This window comes from Ranitomeya variabilis, chromosome 1, assembly GCF_051348905.1.
Source record: "Ranitomeya variabilis isolate aRanVar5 chromosome 1, aRanVar5.hap1, whole genome shotgun sequence".
Taxonomy (NCBI): domain Eukaryota; kingdom Metazoa; phylum Chordata; class Amphibia; order Anura; family Dendrobatidae; genus Ranitomeya; species Ranitomeya variabilis.
In genome coordinates, this window is record NC_135232.1 from 494,385,061 (window position 1) to 494,410,163 (window position 25,103).

The 25,103-nt window shown below is 45.9% G+C and overlaps 1 protein-coding gene across 1 annotated transcript in view; it reads left to right on the top strand.

The window, feature by feature from the left end:
* Positions 1 to 25,103, top strand: part of SLC49A3 (solute carrier family 49 member 3) — a 98,299-nt gene that overhangs the window by 55,635 nt on the left and 17,561 nt on the right. Inside the window, exons 3-7 of the mRNA XM_077251949.1 lie at positions 3,384 to 3,606; positions 3,703 to 3,779; positions 3,868 to 4,005; positions 6,138 to 6,254; positions 21,778 to 21,930. Of these exons, the coding sequence (XP_077108064.1) occupies positions 3,384 to 3,606; positions 3,703 to 3,779; positions 3,868 to 4,005; positions 6,138 to 6,254; positions 21,778 to 21,930 (708 nt within the window). The remainder of the gene's footprint in view (positions 1 to 3,383; positions 3,607 to 3,702; positions 3,780 to 3,867; positions 4,006 to 6,137; positions 6,255 to 21,777; positions 21,931 to 25,103) is intronic.

Below are 25,103 nucleotides of genomic sequence, written 5' to 3' on the forward strand. Positions count from 1 at the left end.
ATGCTCCATACTGTATGATGACCACACATGATGCTCCATACTGTATGCTGGCTGCACATGATGCTTCATACTGTATAATGACCGCACATGATGCTCCATACTGTATAATGGCCACAGTTCTCCATACTGTATAATGACATACAGGCACGCAGCTCACACACAGCTCACACACATGCACACGCACACAGCTCACACACACGCAGCACACACACAGCTCACACACGCACGCAGCTCACACACATGCAGCATCACACACACAGTATCACAGTATCACACATACACACGCAGCATCACAAACGCAGCTCACAAACACATGCAGCTTTGACACAAGTGCATCACATACGCAGCCATCACACACACACACACAGCCATCACACACACACACGCAGTCATCACACACACACACGCAGCCATCACACACACACACGCAGCCATCACACACACACACACACACACACACACGCAGCCATCACACACACACACACCCAGCCATCACACACACACACAGCCATCACACACACACACAGCCATCACACACACACACACACAGCCATCACACACACACACACCCAGCCATCACACACACACACCCAGCCATCACACACACACACACACACGCAGCCATCACACACACACGCAGCCATCACACACACACGCAGCCATCACACACACACACGCAGCCATCACACACACACACGCAGCCATCACACACACACACGCAGCCATCACACACACACACACACACACGCAGCCATCACACACACACACACACCCAGCCATCACACACACACACACAGCCATCACACACACACACAGCCATCACACACACACACACACAGCCATCACACACACACACACACCCAGCCATCACACACACACACCCAGCCATCACACACACCAGATACCTCATACACACATGACACACACACAAATGCAGCATCACACACACACAATGACACACACATGCAGCATCAGACACACACACACATCTCACACACACACACATCACACACACACATCACACACACACATCACACACACACATCATCTCCTCTGTGTTGCAGGGGCGGCTGATCTGTCCATGTGCAGCTCTTCAGTTTCTCCGGCTGCTCATAGCTCTGCACTGTCCCGGCACCTCCCCCATCTCTCCTTCTCTGTCGGGATAGCAGCTAAGAGCAGGAGAAGCCGGAGCTCCGTGCACACACAGGAGGAAGTGAGTCGCTGACCTCTCATCTTGATCGCTGCTGGCTCTCTGCCTCAGCTTGGCAGCGCCGCACACACAGGGGGCAGGGGGGGGCGGGTTCGGTCGGGAGGAGACCCAGCATGTATAAGAAAAAAAAAACAGCCACAAACCTAAGCTACTCAGGTGCCGCCCCCTGCATTGTCCCCGCCCTAGGCATGTAGTGCAGGACATTAGTGTCCCGCCCGGGATCCCGGGGCTGACTGTCAAAATCAGGGCAGTCCCGCGGGATCCGGGACGGTTGGGAGGTATGCCAGAGTGTGCTTACCGCTGCTGCTCACAGTATACTGCGCGTATACTGCATGCGGTTATGACTGTAAGCTGAAGGTTGCCTGGAGGAATGAAGTTTATTTACTCCCATTATTTGCACTTTCAGTCGGCCAAGCAGCTTTGGAATGCTATTACTTGCAGATTAACCTCATAATAGCGTTTAGGAACATGAAAGGTTCCCTTTAAAAGGAATCTGTCACCAGGTTATTGACACATAATCTGAGAGAGCAGCATAATATGGACACACAGACTCTGATCCCAGCGATGTGTCACTTGCTGGGCTGCTTGCTGTAGATTTGATAAAATGATTTAGTGATAATCTCCTGCTGATAACTCGACGACTACTAGACCTGCTGACATGAAGTCCTCCATATTCATGAGCTCTGCATAGCCCCACCCACACAACTATGCATAGTGTACACAAAAGCTACCAATCAGAGGTGTGGGCGGAGTTAAACGGAGCTCAGCATTAGAGAACTGCTAGATCTGCAATAGAGAAACAGTGATTTTATCAAAATGACAGCCAGCAGCTGTATGTATTAAATTTTTATCTTTTTTAAGCCTTATGATCTCTGTTGTGATCAGTGATATTGCAACTGATAGTTTTTTGTTGTTAATCCAGAAACTAGAGATATCATGCTGTGGCACCCCAGAGTCCGGTTGCCATGGTGACATTGCCTCCCTGTAAGGGGTGATGTCATGCCTGGAGGCAAGAAGGAAGGTCCCCATGCCAGGTAACACAGTGTACATGTCAATTCCTGCTCCAGGCCAGGAAGGAGAGCTTCCTTATAAATTCTGGCCAGCAGGTGGGGTTAGTGAGTCAGAAAGAAGTCAGCTGAGAGAGCCAGGTGGAGCTGGTGACAAGACAGTGAGAGAGGAGAGTTGGCAGTTGGTCTGTGGAGAGGGAAGGGACAGGAGCAGAGACAAGAGCTCAGGGGAATAAAAACTGCGTATAGCTAACCCCAGAGCAGAGCCCGGACCCCAGGGTCGTGGGGTACTCAGAGAGTTCTATGGGGGAGGTCACGGGGCCGTGATCTGTTTCCGTGGCCCTGGCCGTGTCATAAAATGTTCGGCAATGGGTGGCCGATGCTGCGGTTTAGATCCACTGGGGCTGATGGTGACGCAGCAAAGATGGTTCAGCTCCCCACGGGTAGAGTGGGGCCCCAGGGCAAGTATATTTGATTGTTCAGATGGTGGTGAACGTTGGGGTGCAGAGAATAAGTGAAGGACACAGAGAGGAGCAGTTTTCTTTATCCTTTTACTTGAAAGTAGATGAATCCGGGGCACCAATTACAGATGTCAGCCCCGTGCTCTTGGTCTGCTACCATGCTTTCAGATGTGCGGTGTGGCCAGGGACCTTGCAGTCCCCACCCTCCAGATTCGGCTGTCATGGCGTACAGCACCCGCCCAGCCATGGACTCTGGCGTTCCTTTTTATCAGCGCTCCGCTCCGGGGTCAGCTATACGCAGTTTTTATTCCCCTGAGCTCTTGTCTCTGCTCCTGTCCCTTCCCTCTCCACAGACCAACTGCCAACTCTCCTCTCTCACTGTCCAGCTCCCTCCTGTTTCCATGACAAACTCCCGTTTACTCTCTCAGCTGACTTCTTTCTGACTCACTAACCCCACCTGCTGGCCAGAATTTATAAGGAAGCTCCCCTTTCTGGCCTGGAGCAGGAATTGACATGTACACTGTATTACCTGGCATGGGGACCTTCCTTCTTGCCTCCAGGCATGACATCAACCCTTAGAGGGAGGCAATGTTACCGTGGCAACCGGACTCTGGGGTGCCACAATACTATTCCCTCTTTCCTTATATTTGAGCAGTTTAATTACCCTGCAGTCCTGTAACTGAACATGTATTCTTGTCCGTGCAGATAATTATCAGTTCCTGGTTGAACATGACGGGCAGTATAGTACGTTCCGTGAGTGCGGTCACATTTCTGATGAATACCGGGACGAGTAGCTTGGTGTGCCTGTTTGTGGGACAGAGTATTTGTGCGGTGGCCCAGCCTCTTGTGCTCTTTGTTCCTGCTAAGCTTGCTGCGGTGTGGTTTCCAGAACATCAGCGTGCCACAGCAAACATGATCGCCTCTATGTGTAAGTAATGTTTCACTGCTAGCATTCATTGTGTAGGATGTCATCTACAGAAATATACCTTGTTTATCTAGAATCATTTTGTTCTTCTTTATTCAGCGAATCCATTTGGCATATTTCTGGCAAACATATTGTCTCCGGTAATTGTATCTAGAGCTGAAGACCTTCCAATATTGGTAAGTAAAATCAGATCTTTACATATTAATCATACCAAATACGTAGCAGCCACATAAAAGTGAACTTCTCTATGTTTTTGATTTCAAGCATTGTGTCTATGGCATTCCTGCTGTACTCGCCTGCATTTTAGCAACAGCAGGAGTTCATGAAAAAGCCCCTCCGACCCCACCTTCAGTCAGCGCTGTCAATTCTGCCTCTGAGCCTTTCTTTGCTGGTTTAAAACAGGTAAGCTTTGTAGTCATGTGCCATTTGTTTGTCTTTGATGCCTTAAAGGGCAGTTCAGCAGGTTTAAGCTGTGGAATCTGAGAGCAGCATCATGTACAGACAGAGACCCTGATTCCAGTGTTGTATCATGTACTAGACCACTTGGTGCAATGTTGGTAAAATCTCTGGTTTCTCTGCTATAGATGTTTTAAGAATGCTGAGCTCTGTGTCACCCAACCCCTCACCACTGATTGGCAGGTTCCTGTCAACAAGCTGCTAAGCCATCAGTGGTAGAGGCGGGGTTACACAGATTAGCTGGACTGCCTGGCACAAGACATCTAGTCCCGCAGTGATAATCTCTTGCTGATAAAATACTGATTGGATTGAAACTACAACAAGCTGCTGAACAAGTGATGCATCCCTAGAATCCGGGTCTCTGTCCCTACATTACATTTTTATAATGGGCAGCAAGTAAATGGCCAATAAGCACAAAACAAGTAAACCTACATAAATAGAGTGCAAGGCACAATATCTATAGAAAGTGTATTTATTAAATTTAATTCAATACTAATTAAAATTGTATATACAATGTTAAGACATTAAAATACTACAGACCAATGAGCATTGACATTATCCACTCACAAGTAGGTAGAAAAAAGGATAAACTAAAGGACATGAAAAGTGCATATATAGTCAACAATATTGAAAACGGATACTTCAATAGAAAAAATAGTCAATGATAAACACATAGTAAGTAAAAGCAGAAAATAAACAGGAATGGAGAAAGATGTCAAATCTAAAGAAATATAAATAAGGATGCACAGTGGCATATAAGAGACCTGCACCCGACACGCTTCACTCCTAGCTTTGTCATTCTCGCGTTTTCATTTATTTCTCCTTACTGTACAGGGAATTCAATTTTATATTTTCACAGATCCAACTTTTACAAATGCGGCGATGCCAGATATGTCTATTTTTTTTTTCTTTTTTAAATTGCTTTATTCTTAATGGGGAAAAAGTGGATGATTTGAATGTTTTTATAGATTATATTTTTTGAAAAACTATTTATCCATTTTTTTACTCTCATTAGTTTTTTAGGTTTTTTTAAAGGTCAGCGTATGGCGGGAAGGACCAAGATGATAGAGATAGGTGCCTTCTAAAGGCTCTCGGCTACCATAGAAACTCATTGATGCCCTTCGGTCACGTCATAGGAAGCTGATGGAAACCAATCCATGCAAGCACCAGCATGTGTTCATTTTAAATGTTTATTAGCCACTTTCAGAAGTCAACTTTGACTGCAGCTGTCACATGTTGGAATAAGTGCAATGTATGGGTGCACATTCACACTGTGGCCATTAACAAACATAGCCTAGAATAAAAATAAAATAAGCAAATGCCCTGCAATAAGGTAAATAATAATGGTATATGCAAATAATATAAGGTACTTGTTAGACACAGATGCTAGCTTATGCCGCGGGCTCAGCTCCTGAGTCTGCTCCACACCCTCCAACCTGCTCCATGAAATCCATGATGCATATATCCATCATTAAGGGGGGACCTCTCTCCTTGTCTGGAAGCAGCATTCTTCTCTCTCCCGGTTTAAAAATCAGTGAGCACTTGTCTGTACTGAGCGCTCATTTGTAAGGGGATTGGAAATTGGAAGGGAACAAACATTTCTCCGACACCTATCTCTTGTGCATGGCCAGCTTTACTTACCATAAGCTTGTGTCATGAATACAACCCATTTTTAAACAGAAGTCGGCCTGGCAGTCAGTGAGAGGAGATGCATACGGCTGTATATTTTCACTAGTGTCAAGTAGAATTGCATGTCAGCCAATGGCAGGGCATTACCAAGATTGGACCTCTTCTTTAGCTGAGAGCCAGATTAGCGAACATGATCCAGAATGTTCTATTTCACTTTAGCACACTATTATCAAACCTGCTAATATTGTTTTTATCGAAGTATTTCACAAATACAAGAATAATACATACGGTAGTTGAATCACTGCACTTGGAAACACATTTAACCCTGTCACATTGAAGCCATATTTTATAATGTTGCACAGAATTGTTAAAAAAGGTACAAGAAAGGGCAAATGAATGCACATGAACAGTAAATTTTAGATTTGCAATTGTCTCCTTATCTCTTACAGCTCATAAAAAATAAAGCTTACATTATCCTAATGATTTGCTTTGGAAGTGGTCTCGGCATTTTCACTGCCTTCTCTGCATTCCTGGAACAGATATTATGCTTCAATGGCTATTCAAATGTAAGTCTAACATTTATTTTCTTATTCTTAAAGCACCACTCCAGCATTTTTTTATTTTACAGCTGAAGTGGTGCTTCTAATACACAGTAATAAGTTCCCTCTTCACCTTCTATCCTCGCCAGTCTTGTCAGTCTCCAACAGTGTGGTGTCATCCCAGTGGTTGCTGGGTGAGCCAGAGGTCACTTTACAATATAAGTCTATGAGAGCCTCCTTCTAGCTCTCGTAGACTTGCATTGAGAGCTTATGATCATTACTTTTGGCCAGTGAGAAGTTGCAGTCAGAAGATGACAACACTTAACTGGAGTGACGCTTAGAAAAGGTGAAGACAGCAGCGGCAGGTATGTATAAGACTAGTCGGGAACCTTAGTTTGGAAGCACCACTCCAGCGCTGGAAAAAACAACAAATGCTGGAGTGGTGCTTTAAATTTAATCTCAGATGTATAATAGTGTGAAAAGTCAATAACCCCTGCATAATATCACCTGTTATAAAATATTTGTCACATTTAAGCTATGCATACATGTGCTTTGGCCCTGATTTATTAAGACTGGCGTTTTGTCTTTATGAACTGTGTACTGCAGTAAGATGCATCAAATTCAGTAACATGTGTGACTCTTAATAAATGTAACCCATGTTTCATCTGCTGTGTGTCACCTCAAGAAATGTATGCCAGTCAGTGAATGGAGTACATTTTTGTCTTAATTTACCACACTTTTGTGGCTTAATGGGAACATGTCAGGCAATTCATGCTGCCTAAACCATGAATCGCAGACTGGCTGCCCTATTGTAGCGAGGAATATTATTCTCTAAAATGCTCCGGTGTTTCAGAGTAATTATATGTTGAAGATCCAGTCTGGGACCATTGCCAGAGTCTGGAGCTGAAGCCAGCTTCTCCCAATGCTGCTCCAGGTGATTGACCGGTTTGGACCAAAAAGACCAAAAGTTTGGACACACCTTCTCATTTAAAGATTTTTCTGTATTTTCATGACTATGAAAATTGTAAATTCACACTGAAGGCAACAAAACTATGAATTAACACATGTGGAATTATATACTTAACAAAAAAGTGTGAAACAACGGAAATTATGTCTTATATTCTAGGTTCTTCAAAGTAGCCACCTTTTGCTTTGATGACTGCTTTGCACACTCTTGGCATTCTCTTGATGAGCTTCAAGACGTAGTCACCGGGAATGGTTTTCACTTCACAGGTGTGCCCTGTCAGGTTTAATAAGTGGGATTTCATGCCTTATAAATGGTGTTGGGACCATCAGTTGTGTTGTGCAGAAGTCTGGTGGATACACAGCTGATAGTCCTACTGAATAGACTGTTAGGATTTGTATTATGGCAAGAAAAAAGCAGCTAACAGTCTATTCAGTAGGACTATCAGCTGTGTATCCACCAGACTTCTGCACAACACAACTGATGGTCCCAACACCATTTATAAGGCATGAAATCCCACTTATTAAACCTGACAGGGCACACCTGTGAAGTGAAAACCATTCCCGGTGACTACCTCTTGAAGCTCATCAAGAGAATGCCAAGAGTGTGCAAAGCAGTCATCAAAGCAAAAGGTGGCTACCTTGAAGAACCTAGAAGATAAGACATAATTTCAGTTGTTTCACACTTTTTTGTTAAGTATATGATTCCACATGTGTCAATTCATAGTTTTGATGCCTTCAGTGTGAATTTACAATTTTCATAGTCATGAAATACAGAAAAATCTTTAAGTGAGAAGGTGTGTCCAAACTTTTGGTCTGTACTGTATGTATAGTATTTGTGAGGGAAATACAGGTGCTTCTCACAAAGTTAGAATATCCTAAAAAGTTAATTTATTTCAGTTCTTCAATACAAAAAGTGAAACTCATATATTATGTAGAGTCATTACAAACAGGGTGATCTATTTCAAGTGTTTATTTCTGTTAATGTTGATGATTATTGCTTACAGCCAATGAAAACCCAAAAGATAAAATATGTTATAACACCAGCTTGAAAAATCCGAAATGTTGGCCTACTGAAATGTATGTTCAGTAAATGCACTTATTACTTGGTCAGGGCTTCTTTTGCATCAATTACCGCATTAGTGTGGTGTGACATGTAGGCAATCAGCCTGTGGCACTGCTGAGATGTTATGGAAACCCAGGTTGCTTTGATAGCAGCCTTCAGCTCGTCTACATTGTTTGGTCTGGTGTCTCTCATCTTCCTCTTGACAATACCTCATAGTTTGCTGGCCAATCAAGCACAGTGATATTGTTGTTTTTAAACCAGGTATTGGTACTTTTGGCAGTGTGGACAGGTGCCAATTCCTGCTGGAGAATGAGATTTCCATCTCCAAAAAGCTTGTCAGCAGAGGGAAGCATGAAGTGATTTAAAATTTTCTTGTAGACAGCAGCACTGACTTTGGTGTTGATAAAACACAGTGGACATACACCCACAGATGGAAACGTCACATTAGACCTCAAGCAGCTTGGATTGTGGCCTCTCCCCTCCTCCTCCAGAGTCTGGGACCTTGATTTCCAAATGAAATGCAAAATTTACTTTCATCTGAAAACAACACCTTGGACCACTGAGCACCAGCCCAGTTCTTTTTTTATCCTTAGCCTAGGTAAGACGCTTCTGGCATTGTCTATTGGTCATGAGTGGCTTGCCACAAGGAATGCTTGTAGCCCATGTCCTGGATATGTCTGTGTGTGGTGGCTCTTGAAGCAATGACTCCAGCAGCAGTCCACTCCTTGTGAATCTCCCCCAACTTTTTGAATGGCCTTTTCTTAACAATCCTTTCAAGTCTGCGGTTACCCAGTTGCTTGTGCACCTTTTTCTACCACACTTTTTGCTTCCACTCAGCTTTCCATTAATATGCTTGGATACAACACTCTGTGAACAGCCAGCTTCTAACAATGACCTTTTGTGGCTTACCCTCCTTGTGGAGTGTGTCAATGACTGCCTTCTGGACATCTGTCAAGTCAGCAGTCTTTCCCATGATTGTGGAGCCTACTGAAACAGACTAAGAGAACTTTTTAAATGCTTAGGAAACCTTTGTAGGTGTTTTTTGTTAATTATTCTAATTTACTGAGATAATGACTTTTGGGTTTTCATTGGATGTAAGCCAGAATCATCAACATTAACAGAAATAAACACTTGAAATAGATCACTCTGTTTCACTTTTTGTATTGAAGCATTGAAATAAATTAACTTTTTGATAACATAATTTTGTGAGAAGCACCTGTACTTGTCAATCACCAGCAGCAGTGCTGGGAAGAGCCGGCAAAGGGAAAACCTGGACTAGTCTGGTCTTCAGGTATGGTCCCTGGCCCAACCTTCAAAATATATGTTCTCTGAAACGCCAGCGCTATCAAGCAATCAGGCTACGAAACCGTAGGTTCTCTTTAGATTAAATTGAGTTTGTCAGGTGTGCTCGGACACTTTTCAAAAAGTTGGTGGAACTTGCCAGGACTTGCATAAAAATGACAAAAGTCGCAAAAATTTTGCACTATTTCGACCACTTTTACTCCAGATATTAGCATGAATTGCTAGGTGAATTGGCTCTTTTGAAGATTTTTTAAAACAATATATTTTTAAGGTTGTCATAGAAAAATTTTAACTCATAAGATTTAACACTAACAACTGGTGTTTTCCCCTCATGCTTTAAACATGCTTTGATCACACCCATCCTCAAAAAGCCCTCCCTTTTTTGACCATTCCTTTCTGTCTAGCTATCGCCCCATATCACTTCTCCTCTATGCCTCAAAACTACTGGAACAACACATCCATCTTGAACTGTCCTCCCACTTCTCTTTCTGCTCCCTCTTTGACCAATTACACATAACTATGTACAACTATCTATAAATAACAAGACTTAATACTACGTATAAAGGGATAGCACTGTACATAACAGCAGAGAAAGCTATACACTCAATGATGGCACCATATATAACTAGAGAGGATGGTACATAATAAGGGACAGTGTTATACATAATAAAAGACGAAACTATGTAACTAAGTACATCACTATACATAATAAGTGAGTACACTATTTACTATGGGTCTGTGCTATACAAAATAAGTGAGTACACTATTTAGTATGGGTCTGTGCTATACATATATAAGTCTACATTTCTGTGTCCGCGTGCAGTGTCGGTGTGCTGCCTGCTTTTACAGATGCATTGAACATGTCCTATTCTGATCCTCAAAATCGAAACAGAACAGGACATTCTCTGAGCATCACGGATCTCATTCTCAGAGCCGTGATTTTCATGTATGTGTGACTGGACCTATAAAATTCTACGAGTATGAGTGCTGTCCGATAAAAAAATCTGGCATCACACAGACATATCACACAAAGGTGAGAATGCAGCCTTAGGGTACCGTCTTACAAAACGATTTACCAACGATCACGACCAGCGATACGACCTGGCCGTGATCGTTGGTAAGTCGTTGTGTGGTCACTGGGGAGCTGTCACACAGACAGCTCTCCAGCGACCAACGATGCCGAGGTCCCGGGTAACCAGGGTAAACATCGGGTTACTAAGCGCAGGGCCGCGCTTAGTAACCCGATGTTTACCCTGGTTACCGTCGTAAATGTAAAAAAAAACAAACAGTACATACTCACATTCCGGTGTCCGTCAGGTCCCTTGCTGTCTGCTTCCCGCACTGACTGACTGCCGGCCGTAAAGTGAAAGCACAGCACAGCGGTGACGTCACCGCTGTGATCTGCTTTCACTTTCCGGCCGGCAGTCAGTCAGTGCGGGAAGCAGACGGCAAGGGACCTGACGGACAACGGAATGTGAGTATGTACTGTTTTTTTTTTTTTACATTTACGACGGTAACCAGGGTAAACATCGGGTTACTAAGCGCGGCCCTGCGCTTAGTAACCCGATGTTTACCCTGGTTACAAGCGAACGCATCGTTGGATCGGTGTCACACACACCGATCCAACGATGACAGCGGGAGATCCAGCGACGAAAGAAAGTTCCAAACGACCTGCTACGACGTACGATTCTCAGCAGGGTCCCTGATCGCTGCTGCGTGTCAGACACAGCGATATCGTATGGGTATAGCTGGAACGTCACAGATCGTGCCGTCGTAGCGACAAAAGTGCCACTGTGAGACGGTACCCTTAGGGATTTTACAGATAACTTTATCACTCCAAGTCACACAGTGCAGATACAGGATAATATTTACATACAGGAATTTACCGCTGACGTCTCATCTGATTAGAGTCAATTTCTGCTGTTTCTTCTCCATCTGGTCAGACCTTCTTGTCGACATCCCCCAGCCATGACTTGTCTTGTCACGATGATCGTCACAGCCCTGAATATAACAAGGTCACATATATTTTATATATATACATGTCTCCCCCCTGAATACAGATATGTACTCCACCATTATTATACTATTGGTCACGCACCAATCAAAATATATATTGATAAGCAGCACTGTGCTCCTCATTAACTATAATCTCTGCCACCCAATAACACTGGTCAACGCAATTTTTCTGGCAAAAGGTTTTAAAACATATTTTAAGTCAATTTTGGCTGCTGATTACGAGTATAAACTCCGTTTTTGGCTATCACATGAGGATTTCGAGATATTTTCAATTTTTGATGAAACTTACTCCTAATGTTTTATGATAAAAACACATGATTTTAGGTACTACAGTCATGGCCAAAAGTTTTGAGAATGACACGAAAATTATATTTTCACATGATCTGCTGCCCTCTGGTTTTTATTAGTGTTTGTCTGATGTTTATATCACATACTGAAATATAATTGCAATCATATTATGAGTACCAATAGGTTATATTGACAGTTAGAATGAGTTAATGCAGCAAGTCAATATTTGCAGTGTTGACCCTTCTCCTTCAAGACCTCTGCAATTCTCCCTGGCATGCTCTCAATTAACTTCTGGACCAAATCCTGACTGATAGCAGTCCATTCTTGCATAATCAATGCTTGCATTTTGCCAGAATTTGTTGGTTTTTGTTTGTCCACCCGTCTCTTGATGATTGACCACAAGTTCTCAATGGGATTAAGATCTGGGGAGTTTCCAGGCCATGGACCCAAAATCTCTATGTTTTGTTCCATGAGCCATTTAGTTATCACCTTTGCTTTATGGCAAGGTGCTCCATCATGCTGGAAAAGGCATTGTTGGTCGCCAAATTGCTCTTGGACGGTTGGGAAAAGTTGCTCTTGGAGGACATTCTGGTACCATTCTTTATTCATGGCTGTGTTTTTAGGCAAGACTGTGAGTGAGCCGATTCCCTTGGCTGAGAAGCAACCCCACACATGAATGGTTTCAGGATGCTTTACAGTTGGCATGAGACAAGACTGGTGGTAGCTCTCACCTCTTCTTCTCCGAATAAGCTGTTTTCCAGATGTCCCAAACAATCGAAAAGGGGATTCATCAGAGAAAATGACTTTGCCCCAGTCCTCAGCAGTCCACTCCCTGTACCTTTTGCAGAATATCAGTCGGTCCCTGATGTTTTTTCTGGAGAGAAGTGGCTTTTTTGCTGCCCTCCTTGAAACCAGGCCTTGCTCAAAGTGTCTCTGCCTCACAGTATGTGCAGAAGCACTCACACCAGCCTGCTGCCATTCCTGAGCAAGCTCGGCACTGCTGGTAGTCCGATCCCGCAGCTGAAACAGTTTTAAGATACGGTCCTGGCGCTAGCTGGTCTTTCTTGGGCACCCTGGAGCCTTTTTGACAACAATGGAAGCTCTCTCCTTGAAGTTCTTGATGATGCGATAGATTGTTGACTGAGGTGCAATCTTTGTAGCTTCGATACTCTTCCCTGTTAGGACATTTTTGTGCAGTGCAATGATGGCTGCACGTGTTTCTTTAGAGATAACCATGGTTAACTGAAGAGAAACAATGATACCAAGCACCAGCCTCCTTTTAAAGTGTCCAGTGATGTCATTCTTACTTAATCATGACTGATTGATCGCCAGCCCTGTCCTCATCAACACCCACACCTGTGTTAATGGATCAATCACTAAAACGATGTTACCTGCTCCTTTTAAGGCAGGACTGCAATGATGTTGAAATGTGTTTTGGGGGTTAAAGTTCATTTTCTGGGCAAATATTGACTTAGCAAGTACAGTAATTGCTGTTAAGCTGATCACTCTGACATTCAGGAGTATATGCAAATTGCCATTAGAAAAAATGAAGCAGTAGACTTTGGAAAAATTAATATTTGTCTCATTCTCAAAATTTTTGTCCGTGACTGTACATTATGTATACTTTTAATCAAGGAATAACAAAGATTACAAAGTCTATGTACAGCAAATCAAATATACTTACAGAATTAAACTACAAAATATAAAAACACATATATATGGCACACAGATGAATGACAAATGGCAGTTATTTGAACTTTCTTTTCTTGGCTGATCTGTGATGTACAGCTTCTGGGTTGTCTCTCATCAAGCTCCAGCAATAGTCAGCCATCATATGTGAGTCCCACCGGCCTTGATACCGTTCTTCCATTGTTTTAATGTCCTGATGAAAACGCTCCCCTTGTTCCTCGCTTACATCCCAAAGGTTCTCTAGAAAAAAGTCCAAATGGCTATGTAAATAGTGAATCTTGATACTCATTCTACATCCAAGATTTCGCAGACTCAGTAGCTCTTCCACAATCTCTTCATAGTTGTCTGCTTTCTTATTCCCTAGAAAATTCTTCACCACATTACAAAATGCATTCCAAGCTCTTTCTTCTGTCTCATTTATTGATGTGATAAAATTTGGGTCTCTCATAAGTGTTCTTATTTGAGGTCCATCAAATATTCCAGCCTTTTTCTTCTCTTCACTAAGACCAGGAAAAGTTGAACATATATAGTTAAAGTATTCTCCACTGTGATTGAGAGCTTTGACGAACTGCTTCATCAATCCAAGTTTTATGTGTAAGGGAGGAAAGACAATGTTCTTCCTATCCACTAGAGGATCATGGATGACATTCTTATCGCCAGATGCCAAACTGTCGCTGAGGCCATTCAGTTTTCACCCAATGCTCTGCTGTAGCTCTACTGTCCCAGTAGCACAGAAAACAAGGGTGTTTTGTGTACCCTCCTTGCAGACCCAAAAGAAAGTTAACCATTTTCAAATCAACACAAATTAACCACCCAAATTAAACTTAATTTACCTTAGTGAACCGTATAAACCGGCACTTTTCATACACTACTTATATTTATCATGGAATTCATGAAAATGGGCTATATACCTATAGCGCAAAAACGTGATGTGATAGAGAAATTATAAGATCAGATTTCAATTCAGCACCCTCAAATTAGTCTAAAACTGTTCTTAAAATCCATGCCGGAAATTTTTTTTTTGTAGACCAGTGTTATATAAACTATTCAGTCTCTAACTCTCCCCAATCTAATATATAATTGCCTAGAATACTACTTCCTGCAATTTGTGCCAACTTCCGTGGCTTTGTCCGGAGCTAATGTCCGGAGCTAATGTCCGGAGCTAATGTCCGGAGATAAGTGACGTCACCAGTGTCCTACACCCAGGCAGAGCACAGGGGCCCCAGGCAGCATATGGGGCCCCAGGCAGAGCACAGTGGCCCCAGGCAGAGCACAGGGGCCCCAGGCAGCATATGGGGCCCCAGGCAGAGCACAGTGGTCCCAGGCAGAGCACAGGGGCCCCAGGCAGCCTATGGGGCCCCAGGCAGAGCACAGGGGCCCCAGGCAGCATATGGGGCCCCAGGCAGAGCACAGTGGCCCCAGGCAGCATATGGGGCCCCAGGCAGAGCACAGTGGCCCCAGGCAGAGCACAGGGGCCCCAGGCAGCATATGGGGCCCCAGGCAGAGCACAGTGGTCCCAGGCAGAGCACAGGGGCCCCAGGCAGCTTATGGGGCCCCAGGCAGAGCACAGTGGCCCCAGGCAGAACATGGGGCCCCAGGCAGAACATGGGGCCCCAGGCAGAGCACAGTGGCCCCAGGCAGAGCACAGGGGCCCCAGGCAGAACATGGGGCCCCAGGCAGAGCACAGGGGCCCCAGGCAGAGCACAGGGGCCCCAGGCAGCATATGGGGCCCCAGGCAGAGCACAGGGGCCCCAGGCAGCATATGGGGCCCTAGGCAGAGCACAGTGGCCCCAGGCAGAGCACACACCAAATCGGAGGCCGAGGGTCCCCGCCCACCAAATCGGAGGCCGAGGGTCCCCGCCCACCAAATCGGAGGCCGAGGGTCCCCGCCCACCAAATCGGAGGCCGAGGGTCCCCGCCCACCAAATCGGAGGCCGAGGGGCCCCACCAACCAAATCGGAGGCCGAGGGGCCCCGCCCACCAAATCGGAGGCCGAGGGTCCCCGCCCACCAAATCGGAGGCCGAGGGTCCCCGCCAACCAAATCGGAGGCCGAGGGGCCCCGCCCACCAAATCGGAGGCCGAGGGTCCCAGCCCACCAAATCGGAGGCCGAGAGTCCCCGCCCACCAAATCGGAGGATAAGGGGCCCCGCCAACCAAATCGGAGGCCGAGGGGCCCCGCCAACCAAATCAGAGGCCGAGGGGCCCCGCCAACCAAATCGGAGGCCGAGGAGCCCCGCCCAACAAATCGAAGGCCGAGTGGCCCCGCCCACCAAATCGGAGGCCGAGGGTCCACACCAACCAAATCGGAGGCCGAGGGGCCCCGCCCACCAAATCGAAGGCTGAGGGGCCCCGCCCACCAAATCGAAGGCCGAGGGGCCCCGCCCACCAAAGCGGAGGCCGAGGGTCCCCGCACACCAAATCGGAGGCAGAGGGACCCCGCCCACCAAATCGGAGGCCGAGGGGCCCCGCCCACCAAAGCGGAGGCCGAGGGTCCCCGACCACCAAATCGGAGGCCGAGGGTCCCTGCCCACCAAATCGGAGGCCGAGGGTCCCCGCCCACCAAATCGGAGGCCGAGGGTCCCCGCCCACCAAATCGGAGGCCGAGGGTCCCCGCACACCAAATCGGAGGCAGAGGGACCCCGCCCACCAAATCGGAGGCCGAGGGGCCCCGCCCACCAAAGCGGTAGCCGAGGGTCCCCGCCCACCAAATCGGAGGCCGAGGGTCCCCGCCCACCAAATCGGAGGCCGAGAGTCCCCGCCCACCAAATCGGAGGCCGAGGGGCCCCGCCAACCAAATCGGAGGCCGAGGGGCCCAGCCAACCAAATGGGAGGCCGAGGAGCCCCGCCCACCAAATCGAAGGCCGAGCGGCCCCGCCCACCAAAGCGGAGGCCGAGGGGCCCGGCCCCGCCCACCAAAGCGGAGGCCGAGGGGCCCCGCCCACCACATCGGAGGCCGAGGGGCCCCACCCACCAAATCGGAGGCCGAGGGTCCCCACCCACCAAATTGGAGGCCGAGGGTCCCCGCCCACCAAATCGGAGGCCGAGGGTCCCCGCCCACCAAATTGGAGGCTGAGGGTCCCCGCCCACCAAATCGGAGGCCGAGGGTCCCCGCCCACCAAATCGGAGGACGAGGGGCCCCACCTGTGAAAATTTTACTGTGAAAATACCTGATGGGCACACAAGTATGCGCCAGTATGGGTACTAAGAGCTTTTCCACATAATAATGAAATATTTTAAAATGTCATAGAACATACCAATATACATAGTTATTGATACATATTATTTATTATTTACATTATTGTTCTTAAGCAAAGAACCGTTGTTGTGGCATTTGCCACAACACGCAAAGTTGTTGTCTGATGTCTTTCATCACTCCCCTCATAAGCATGTTCATGGATCCTGTGTAACTGTACCTTAAATAACAAGAATTGTCAAGAGCTGGTGAGTGCAGCCATTTTTTGTTCTTTCTTACTATTATTTATTAATTGTATTATTCTTACATTTGAATAAATAAAGTATATATGGATTCTAGACTCCCGATTCTTTAGAATCGGGCTGCCATCTAGTTAACTATAAGGTTATGTGCACAAGGAAAATATGGAAGGTTTTACAATACAAGCAAAGTGAATGAGATCACTGAAGTCTCATGCACACATTGCTTATTTTTTCTTTGCGGATTTGCAGCAGATTAAAATCTACATCATTTCGATTCTTGCAGCATATTTAACCCATGCTAATGAGTGGTGAAAATATGCAAAAGGATGTAAAAAATGTGACAGAAAAGTATTTTACACCGCTTTTTTCCTGCCAACACATTAGGATATGCAGCAGAATTTTCTCCTGCAAATACTGAATGTGTGCACATAGCCTTAGGGTACCGTCACACATTGAAATTTTCATCGCTGCGACGGCACGATTCGTGACGTCGCAGCGTCGTATAACCATCGCTCCAGCGTCGTAGACTGCGGTCACACGTTGCAATCACGGCGCTGGAGCGATGCCGAAGTCCCCGGGTAACCAGGGTAAACATCGGGTAACTAAGCGCAGGGCCGCGCTTAGTAACCCGATGTTTACCCTGGTTACAAGCGTAAACGTAAAAAAACAAACAGTACATACTCACCCGTCGGTGTCCTTCAGGTCCCTTGCCGTCTGCTTCCTGCTCTGAGTGCAGCCTTACAGTGAGAGCAGAGCGCAGCACCGCTGCGCTCTGCTCTCACTTTCCGGCCGGCACTCAGAGCAGGAAGCAGACGGCAAGGGACCTGAAGGACACCGACGGGTGAGTATGTACTGTTTGTTTTTTTACGTTTACGCTTGTAACCAGGGTAAACATCGGGTTACTAAGCGCGGCCCTGCGCTTAGTTACCCGATGTTTACCCTGGTTACAAGCGAAGACATCGCTGGATCGCTGTCACACACAACGATCCAGCGATGTCAGCGGGTGATCAAGCGACGAAAGAAAGTTCCAAACGATCTGCTACGACGTACGATTCTCAGCAGGGTGTCTGATCGCAGTAGCGTGTCAGACACAGCGATATCGTAACGATATCGCTAGAACGTCACGAATCGTAACGTCGTAGCGATGGAAATTTCAATGTGTGACGGTACCCTTAGTCCCTGTCCTGTGCCCCTCAATTCATTATAAGTACTTGAGAGCATCATAATAAATTTGGGGGTGGGAAAAGATATTATCTGGTACTGAGCATCCTCTGCCACCTACCAATTCATTACAGGTCCCTGACAGCATCTTCTCCCACCTTTCAATTCATTATAAAGGGTCCTATGCACTTTACCCCCTACGTTCCCACTCCCCAATAAATTTTAAGTCCCTGATAGAGTCCTCCCCATCTCACAATTCATTGTGATGCTATCAGAGGCTAAGCACCCTCATCCACACGGGCGCTGCAGCTTGCTGACATCATTCAGTCGCGCCTGTGTCAGACATAAAGCATTGGGCATGAAGTAGAGGACAGATCCCTGAAGCTCCGCTCTGCTGCCATTTTCTCCTGTAGGCAGCGGAGCTGCAGGGATCGCTCCTTGCCCGCCGTGTATGATGAGGGCAATCTGGCCATGGACCCCATGGAGTCTCGGGTTCTGATAAACAGGTCAGATTGCCCTCAGTATTAGCCACCCTTCAAGGGCCCCATGCACCTCTGGATCTATCCATGATAGTAAATGGCTGCTCTCGCTCACCAGTCTCGCAAGCTTGCTGCCTTGGGGTAACCCTGGACTCATTCCCTCATCATCTCCTTCTTTGACTACTGCAACCTCCTGCTAACACTCTCACACCCCTCCAATCTATCCTCCGCTCTGATGCTCGACTAGTCTACCTGTCCCCCTGCTATTCTCTAGTCTCTTTGTCAATCCCTTCACTGGCTCCCTATTGCCCAGAGACTCCAGTTCAAAACCTTAATCATGGCAAACAAAGCCATCCACAACCTGTCTCCTCCATACATCTGTAACCTAGTGTCTGGGTACTTACCTGTACACAACCTCTGATTCTTACAAGATCTCCCTCTCTTATCTCCTCTTCCCACAATCCTTCCTACTCTGAAACTCTCTACCACAACATGTCAGACTCTCGCCTACTGTGGAAACCTTCAAAAGGAAACTGAAGACCTACTTTTTCTGACAAGCCTACAACCTGCAGTAATCCTTGTTCCATAATCACCAATCGTTTATACAGGCTGATTAGTCATTCCAGATGGTTCTTGTTGATGTAAGCACCGCAATCGTGCCGCTGACATCACTGAGAAAACATGGTATAAAAAACTACACATTCACCTATTCCCCACACAGAAAAAAAAACCCAGGAAGAAGCTAACGTGAAACGCGCGTCGGGGCTCCATGTTGCATCCCCAGGTCATGTATAATTTATCTCTATGAGTTTTCCTTCCCCCTTCTTTACTACCTATATGGTTGCACATTTGCATTATTACTTAGTCCCTAATTATGTTATCTGACTTACATTAAGCACTTTACTATGTCTGGGATAACTAATGAGTTACTGAATTAGCTAAGTGTGATTATGCAAATATTAACTCTTTACATGAAGGCAACTGTGATGCACTGGGACTCCTATGGTATCTATTCTAGTAATTATTAATTGGTAACTAGGCTGGACCAGCCTGTCTATTTCTCCCTTAGGACTCTCAGTTCATCTACTGTTGTGATCCGCTTTTTGGGCTCCCCTAGTGGTGGCTGGTGGTACTGGAGACTTGTGTGTTCTTTTCTGCCTCAGCTCACCTGCTTCCATCAGTTTTGGGAGTTCCCTATTTAGCCTTACTCTCCAGTCACTTCCTTGCCGGTCATCATTGTAACCTGAGTCTTTCAGTTGCATGTTCCTGCTACCAGTCTTCTGATCAGCTAAGTGGACTCTTGTCCTTTTTGTTTTGTATTTTTTGTCCAGTTTACAGTTTGTCATTTCCTGTTACTGGAAGCTCTTGTGGACTGAAATTGCCACTCCTGTGTCATGAGTTGACACAGGAGTCTTAAAGTAATTTCAGGATGGGTTTTTGAAAGGGTTTTTCAGCTGACCGTGAAGTCCTCTTTTGTATCCTTCCTCTATCTAGTAAGTGGACCTCGCTTTGCTAAATCTACCTTCATACTGTGTATGTCTTTTCCTCTGAACTCACCGTTAATATATGTGGGGGCTACTATCATCTTTGGGGAATTTCACTAGAGGTAAGCCAGGTCTGTTCCTTCCTCTTCCAGGCGTAGTTAGTTCTCCGGCTGGCGCATGGCATCTAGGCAGCCGTAGGAATGCTTCCTGGCTACTGTTAGTTGTGTGGTAGATTTAGGTCACGGTCAGCTTGAGTTTCCATCACCCGAGGGCTAGTCTGTTATTTTGTGTTTCTGATGTTCCCATGCCATTGGGGAATCATGACAATCTACATTTTTATGACCTTTTATATTTTTTGTGACCCTTGTATCATTACTTTTTATTACCGTATATACTCGAGTATAAGCCGACCCGAGTATAAGCCGACCCCCCTAATTTTGCCACAAAAAACTGGGAAAAAGTTAATGATTCAAGTATAAGCCTAGGGTGGAAAATGCAGCAGCTACTGGTAAATTTCAAAAATAAAAATAGATACCAATAAAAGTAAAATTAATTGAGACATCAGTAGGTTAAGTGTTTTTGAATATCCATATTGAATCAGGAGCCCTATATAATGCTCCATACAGTTTATAATGGCCCCATAAGATGCTCCATATTAAAAGATGCCCTATATAATTCTGCACAAATGTTGATTATGACCCCATAAGATGCTCCATACAGACATGTGCCCCGTATAATGCTCCACAAATGTGGATTATGGCCCCATAAGATGCTCCATACAGATATTTGCCCCCATATCATGCTGCACATGGCCCCATACAGATATTTGCCCCCATATCATGCTGCTCATGGCCCCATACAGATGCCCCATACAGATATTTGCCCCATATCATGCTGCACATGGCCACATACAGATGCCCCATACAGATATTTGCCCCCATATCATGTTGCACATGGCCACATAAGATGCCCCATACAGATATTTGCCCCCATATCATGCTGCTCATGGCCCCATAAGATGCCCCATACAGATATATGCCCCATATAAAGCTGCACATAGCCCCATAACAGATGCCCCATACAGATATTTGCCCCATATGCTGTTGCTGCGATTAAAAAAATTGCGGTTTTGTTCTTCAGAAATCTTCTTTTAATCCTTTATATTATTGCATTCGTCCTCCTGTCTTCATTTCCGTGCCTCTCGCCTCCCATCAGCATCACAGGGCCCTGTGACGTCTAGTGGTTGTACCACGCCTGCACCCTACAATTGTGAGATTCTGTTTTTCTATGGGCATTGGCTTCTTGTTTCTTCTGTGCAGAAATAGCTTAGGTACGTCAAAGGGGATGACAGATTCCCTTTAAATGAACTGTATGTCTATATTCTAGACACTTTTATCAACCAAAATGATTGTCAGTAGTTCTATTGAGCGAAAAGAGAATACAAATCGCACTAAGCAGCGGTGGACATAACTAGGTACAATCTGGTGTGGTTCATGGAGCGTACAGAATATTTCCCACTACCTGTTAGTATTAGTGGATGGGCACAGTCGCATATACCGGTATAACAATGTGATGTTGATGGTTCCTATGTTTATTCTTCTATTATTATTCTTCTGCTCCATATGTAATTTTCGAAGAAAGGTTAATTCTGTCTCCCTTTTCCCAGTTTATTTCAGGTTTATGTGGAGCCCTGTTCATTGTATTTGGGGCTATTGGTGCCTTATTATGTGGACTTTATGTTGACCGGACAAAGAAGTTTACAGAAGTTGTAAAAATTAGTTTTGCTTTGACAGCTTTCACTGTTATAGTCTTTGCTGTGGTAAGTATGCAGATCATCAGAAAATGAGCCCACGTATAGCACATCCTTGTGTTCCTGTGTCTGATCCCCCACTGTGTAAAGCTTTTGTTTCATGTGACTTCCTCTCAGATCATATTCAAACACTAAAGTCCAGGAGAGGAAGCCATGAAGAGCAATACGTCATCCATAAAGATTCCTATCAGCGGACCATTATTCCAACTCAGAATGACCAAGCAGCTATGTTAGTTTTTTATGCACAGGAGAATAGGCTGCAGCCAGATATCACTGGTTTTGATTGTCTCCAAGATGAAAAATTACCCACCAGGAATTGCTGAGATGGCATATCAGATTAAAGAAAGCTCCCCGATCTTTTGCTAAGACCCAGTCTTCCTTTAAGACTTACTGATTTTGTTAAAATATCACATGCAAAGGGTCTTAAAGTTAGCAACATTTATAGTCAAATGGTTCTGGGAAAAAAAGAAGCAAAAACCCCCCCAGGAAACTGTCTACCCACCTGGAAGGTTTTTACTTTGCATGGTGCGGAGATGTTCCATCATCTGGTGAAGCCCAAAAGTCTAACTGCACTCTGGAGTCTGCCACACCGCAGTCAAAGAAGGTGGCAAGTATGACGCCAGTTGGCATCTGAAAGCAATGCCTGTCCATGCAGGTACTTGAATAGGCACTCTGTCCGAGCACCTCTGGTCAAACTAATTAACAGGGATGCTAAACTGGTGACTTTTCCATTTACTTAAAGGGAAAACGCTACCTATATTATTTTGAAATATTTAAAGGGAATCTGTTAGTATGATTTCACCCCCAAACTATTTATATGTGCATGATGCTCTTTTAAAGACAAGTCTAGCAATATGTTTACATGCCTAGTCTGTTCCCCTGTTCCCACCTACAAAGAATTGGAGAGGTCTGTAATTTTTATTGTAGGTACACTTCAACTGTGAGAGGCAGAATCTAAAAATAATAACCAGAAAATCATATTGTATGATTTTTACATAATTAGATTGCATTTTATTGCATGAAATAAGTACCGAAACCTTTGTTTGCAATTACAGAGGTCAGACATTTCCTCTAGTTCATGACTAAGTTTGCACACACTGCAGCAGGGATCTTGGCCTACTCATCCATACAGATCTTCTCCAGATCTTTCAGGTTTCTGGCCTGTTGCTGGGCAACATTGAGTTTCAGTTCCCTCCAAAGATTTTCTGTTGGGTTCAGGTCTGGAGACTAGCTAGGTCACTCCAGGACCTTGAAATACTTCTTGCGGAGCCACTCCTTCATTTTCCTGGCTGTGTGTTTCAGGTCATTGTCATGCTGGAAGACCCAGTCATGACCCATCTTCAGTGCTCTAACTGAGGGAAGGAGGTTGATGGCCAAAATCTCACGATACATGACCCCATCCATCCACCCTTCAATACGGTGCAGTCATCCTGTCCTCTTTGCAGAAAAGCACTCCCAAAGTATGATGTTTTCCCTGTAATAAGATGCAGGTACTGAGTATGTCACCACGGAACAGACAGACCAACAGTTGAGGGGTTTAAAAACAGGGATAAGGTTCTCCTCGCAGGGAGGAAGCAATGCAAAATAACTAACAATAAAACAATGCAAAAATACGGGAGTTAAACAATATAACAGAATTAAGCAGGATTCCTTGAGAAAAGAACACTTATCAGTCTGAAGATGACTTGCTTGGAGGGTCGTCTTCTCCAACGTAGGCGCCGAGAAACAGTGGCACTTGTCGTCCCTCTGTTGTCCGTGGGCAGAGTAGTCTCTGAGAGCCTGCTGCCTGGGGTTTCGGGAGTTAATGTGGTATGCACAGGCTCTGAGTCTTTAACTTTTACAGCACAACCTGGAAATCGGGGCTCCGCACTGTTGTCTCTATACCAGGAAAACAGGGGCTTTGCAATGTTAAGTCTCTGTACCTGGAGTCAGGGTTTCTGTACTGTTAAGTCTCTGTACTGATACCGCGGGGACCAGGGTGTCATAGTCTCTAAAACGGGTCTCAAAGTGCCCCTCTCCAGTCACAGCAGAGTCCGCTTTATGTACTCACGAGATACAGTCTTTCTGGGCAGTCTCTCTCTATTTGTCCTCAGACCGGGAGCTCTCTCTCTCTCTCTTCTGAAGCGCAGCTGCACCCTGTTCTGCACGCTGCTCTGTCTCCTGCGCGCGTGCCTTTCCCGCCCTCTGGCTGCTTCCTTTCTGTCCCAGTCTATCAGTCTCTCCCTAGGGAACCCGCAGCACAGCTCAATGGTTCCGGGCACAGAGCCAAGAAGGTAACCGCCCCCAGACTCTTCTTGTGCTTTTAACTCCTTACATTCCCCCCCTCTTTCTGCTCGCCATTCCACGGGCGAGATCTTCAGGAGTTCCTGTTGGCAATCTTCCAGTCCTTGCACAATCTGCTGCCAGATGAACTCGTCCTGATTGTAGCGAACAGGGGGTATACCAGCCGTTGAACGTTCAGAGCGTCTCAAACCAGCAGGGGTGGTGGTGTCAGCTGCTGTGGGAGGAGTCGAGGCTTCCTCCGATACGTTGGTAGAATCTGGCACCAGCCCTGTCCCTGGGTTCACTGGAAGAGATTCGGAGTCTTCCTCGTCTTCCACATCTACATTGATCACTGGCGCCGCCGGTGGCGGTGCTGGAGTCAATTGGACTGATTCAGGATCTCGAGACAAACATGGGCGCAACATATTCCTGTGCAGCGTGCGGGTGGGAGTCCCTTCTTCCGTTTCGGGCTGGACCTCATAAACGGGGCCCCCGTTGCCGAGCCGCTGCTTCACTCGGTACGGCCTTTTCTCCCACCGGTACTCTAGTTTGTTGTGTGGGCGCTTTTCCCTCACTAAGACTCGGTCTCCAGGCCGCAGGGCTGTCCCCTTTTGAGGAGCTACCTGGGGATGCTCCAATTCTTGCAGCCGGTCCTGCACTAGACGTTGAATTGTCCGCAGCCGACGACGATGTTCTTGAACCCAGGAGTACACCCCCGTCCGTGGGTAGTCCTCCTCGGGTTCCTGCGCCAGCTCTGCCAGTCCCTTCCCGGGTCGGCCAAACAACAGAGTAGGGGGTGAATCCGGTGGTGCTGTGTTTACGATTGTTATACGCCCACACCAATTCAGGGACGGACTCAGTCCACTTCGCCTTCTGGTCCTCCTCCAGGGTCCTCAGCATTTGAATCAGAGTGCGGTTAA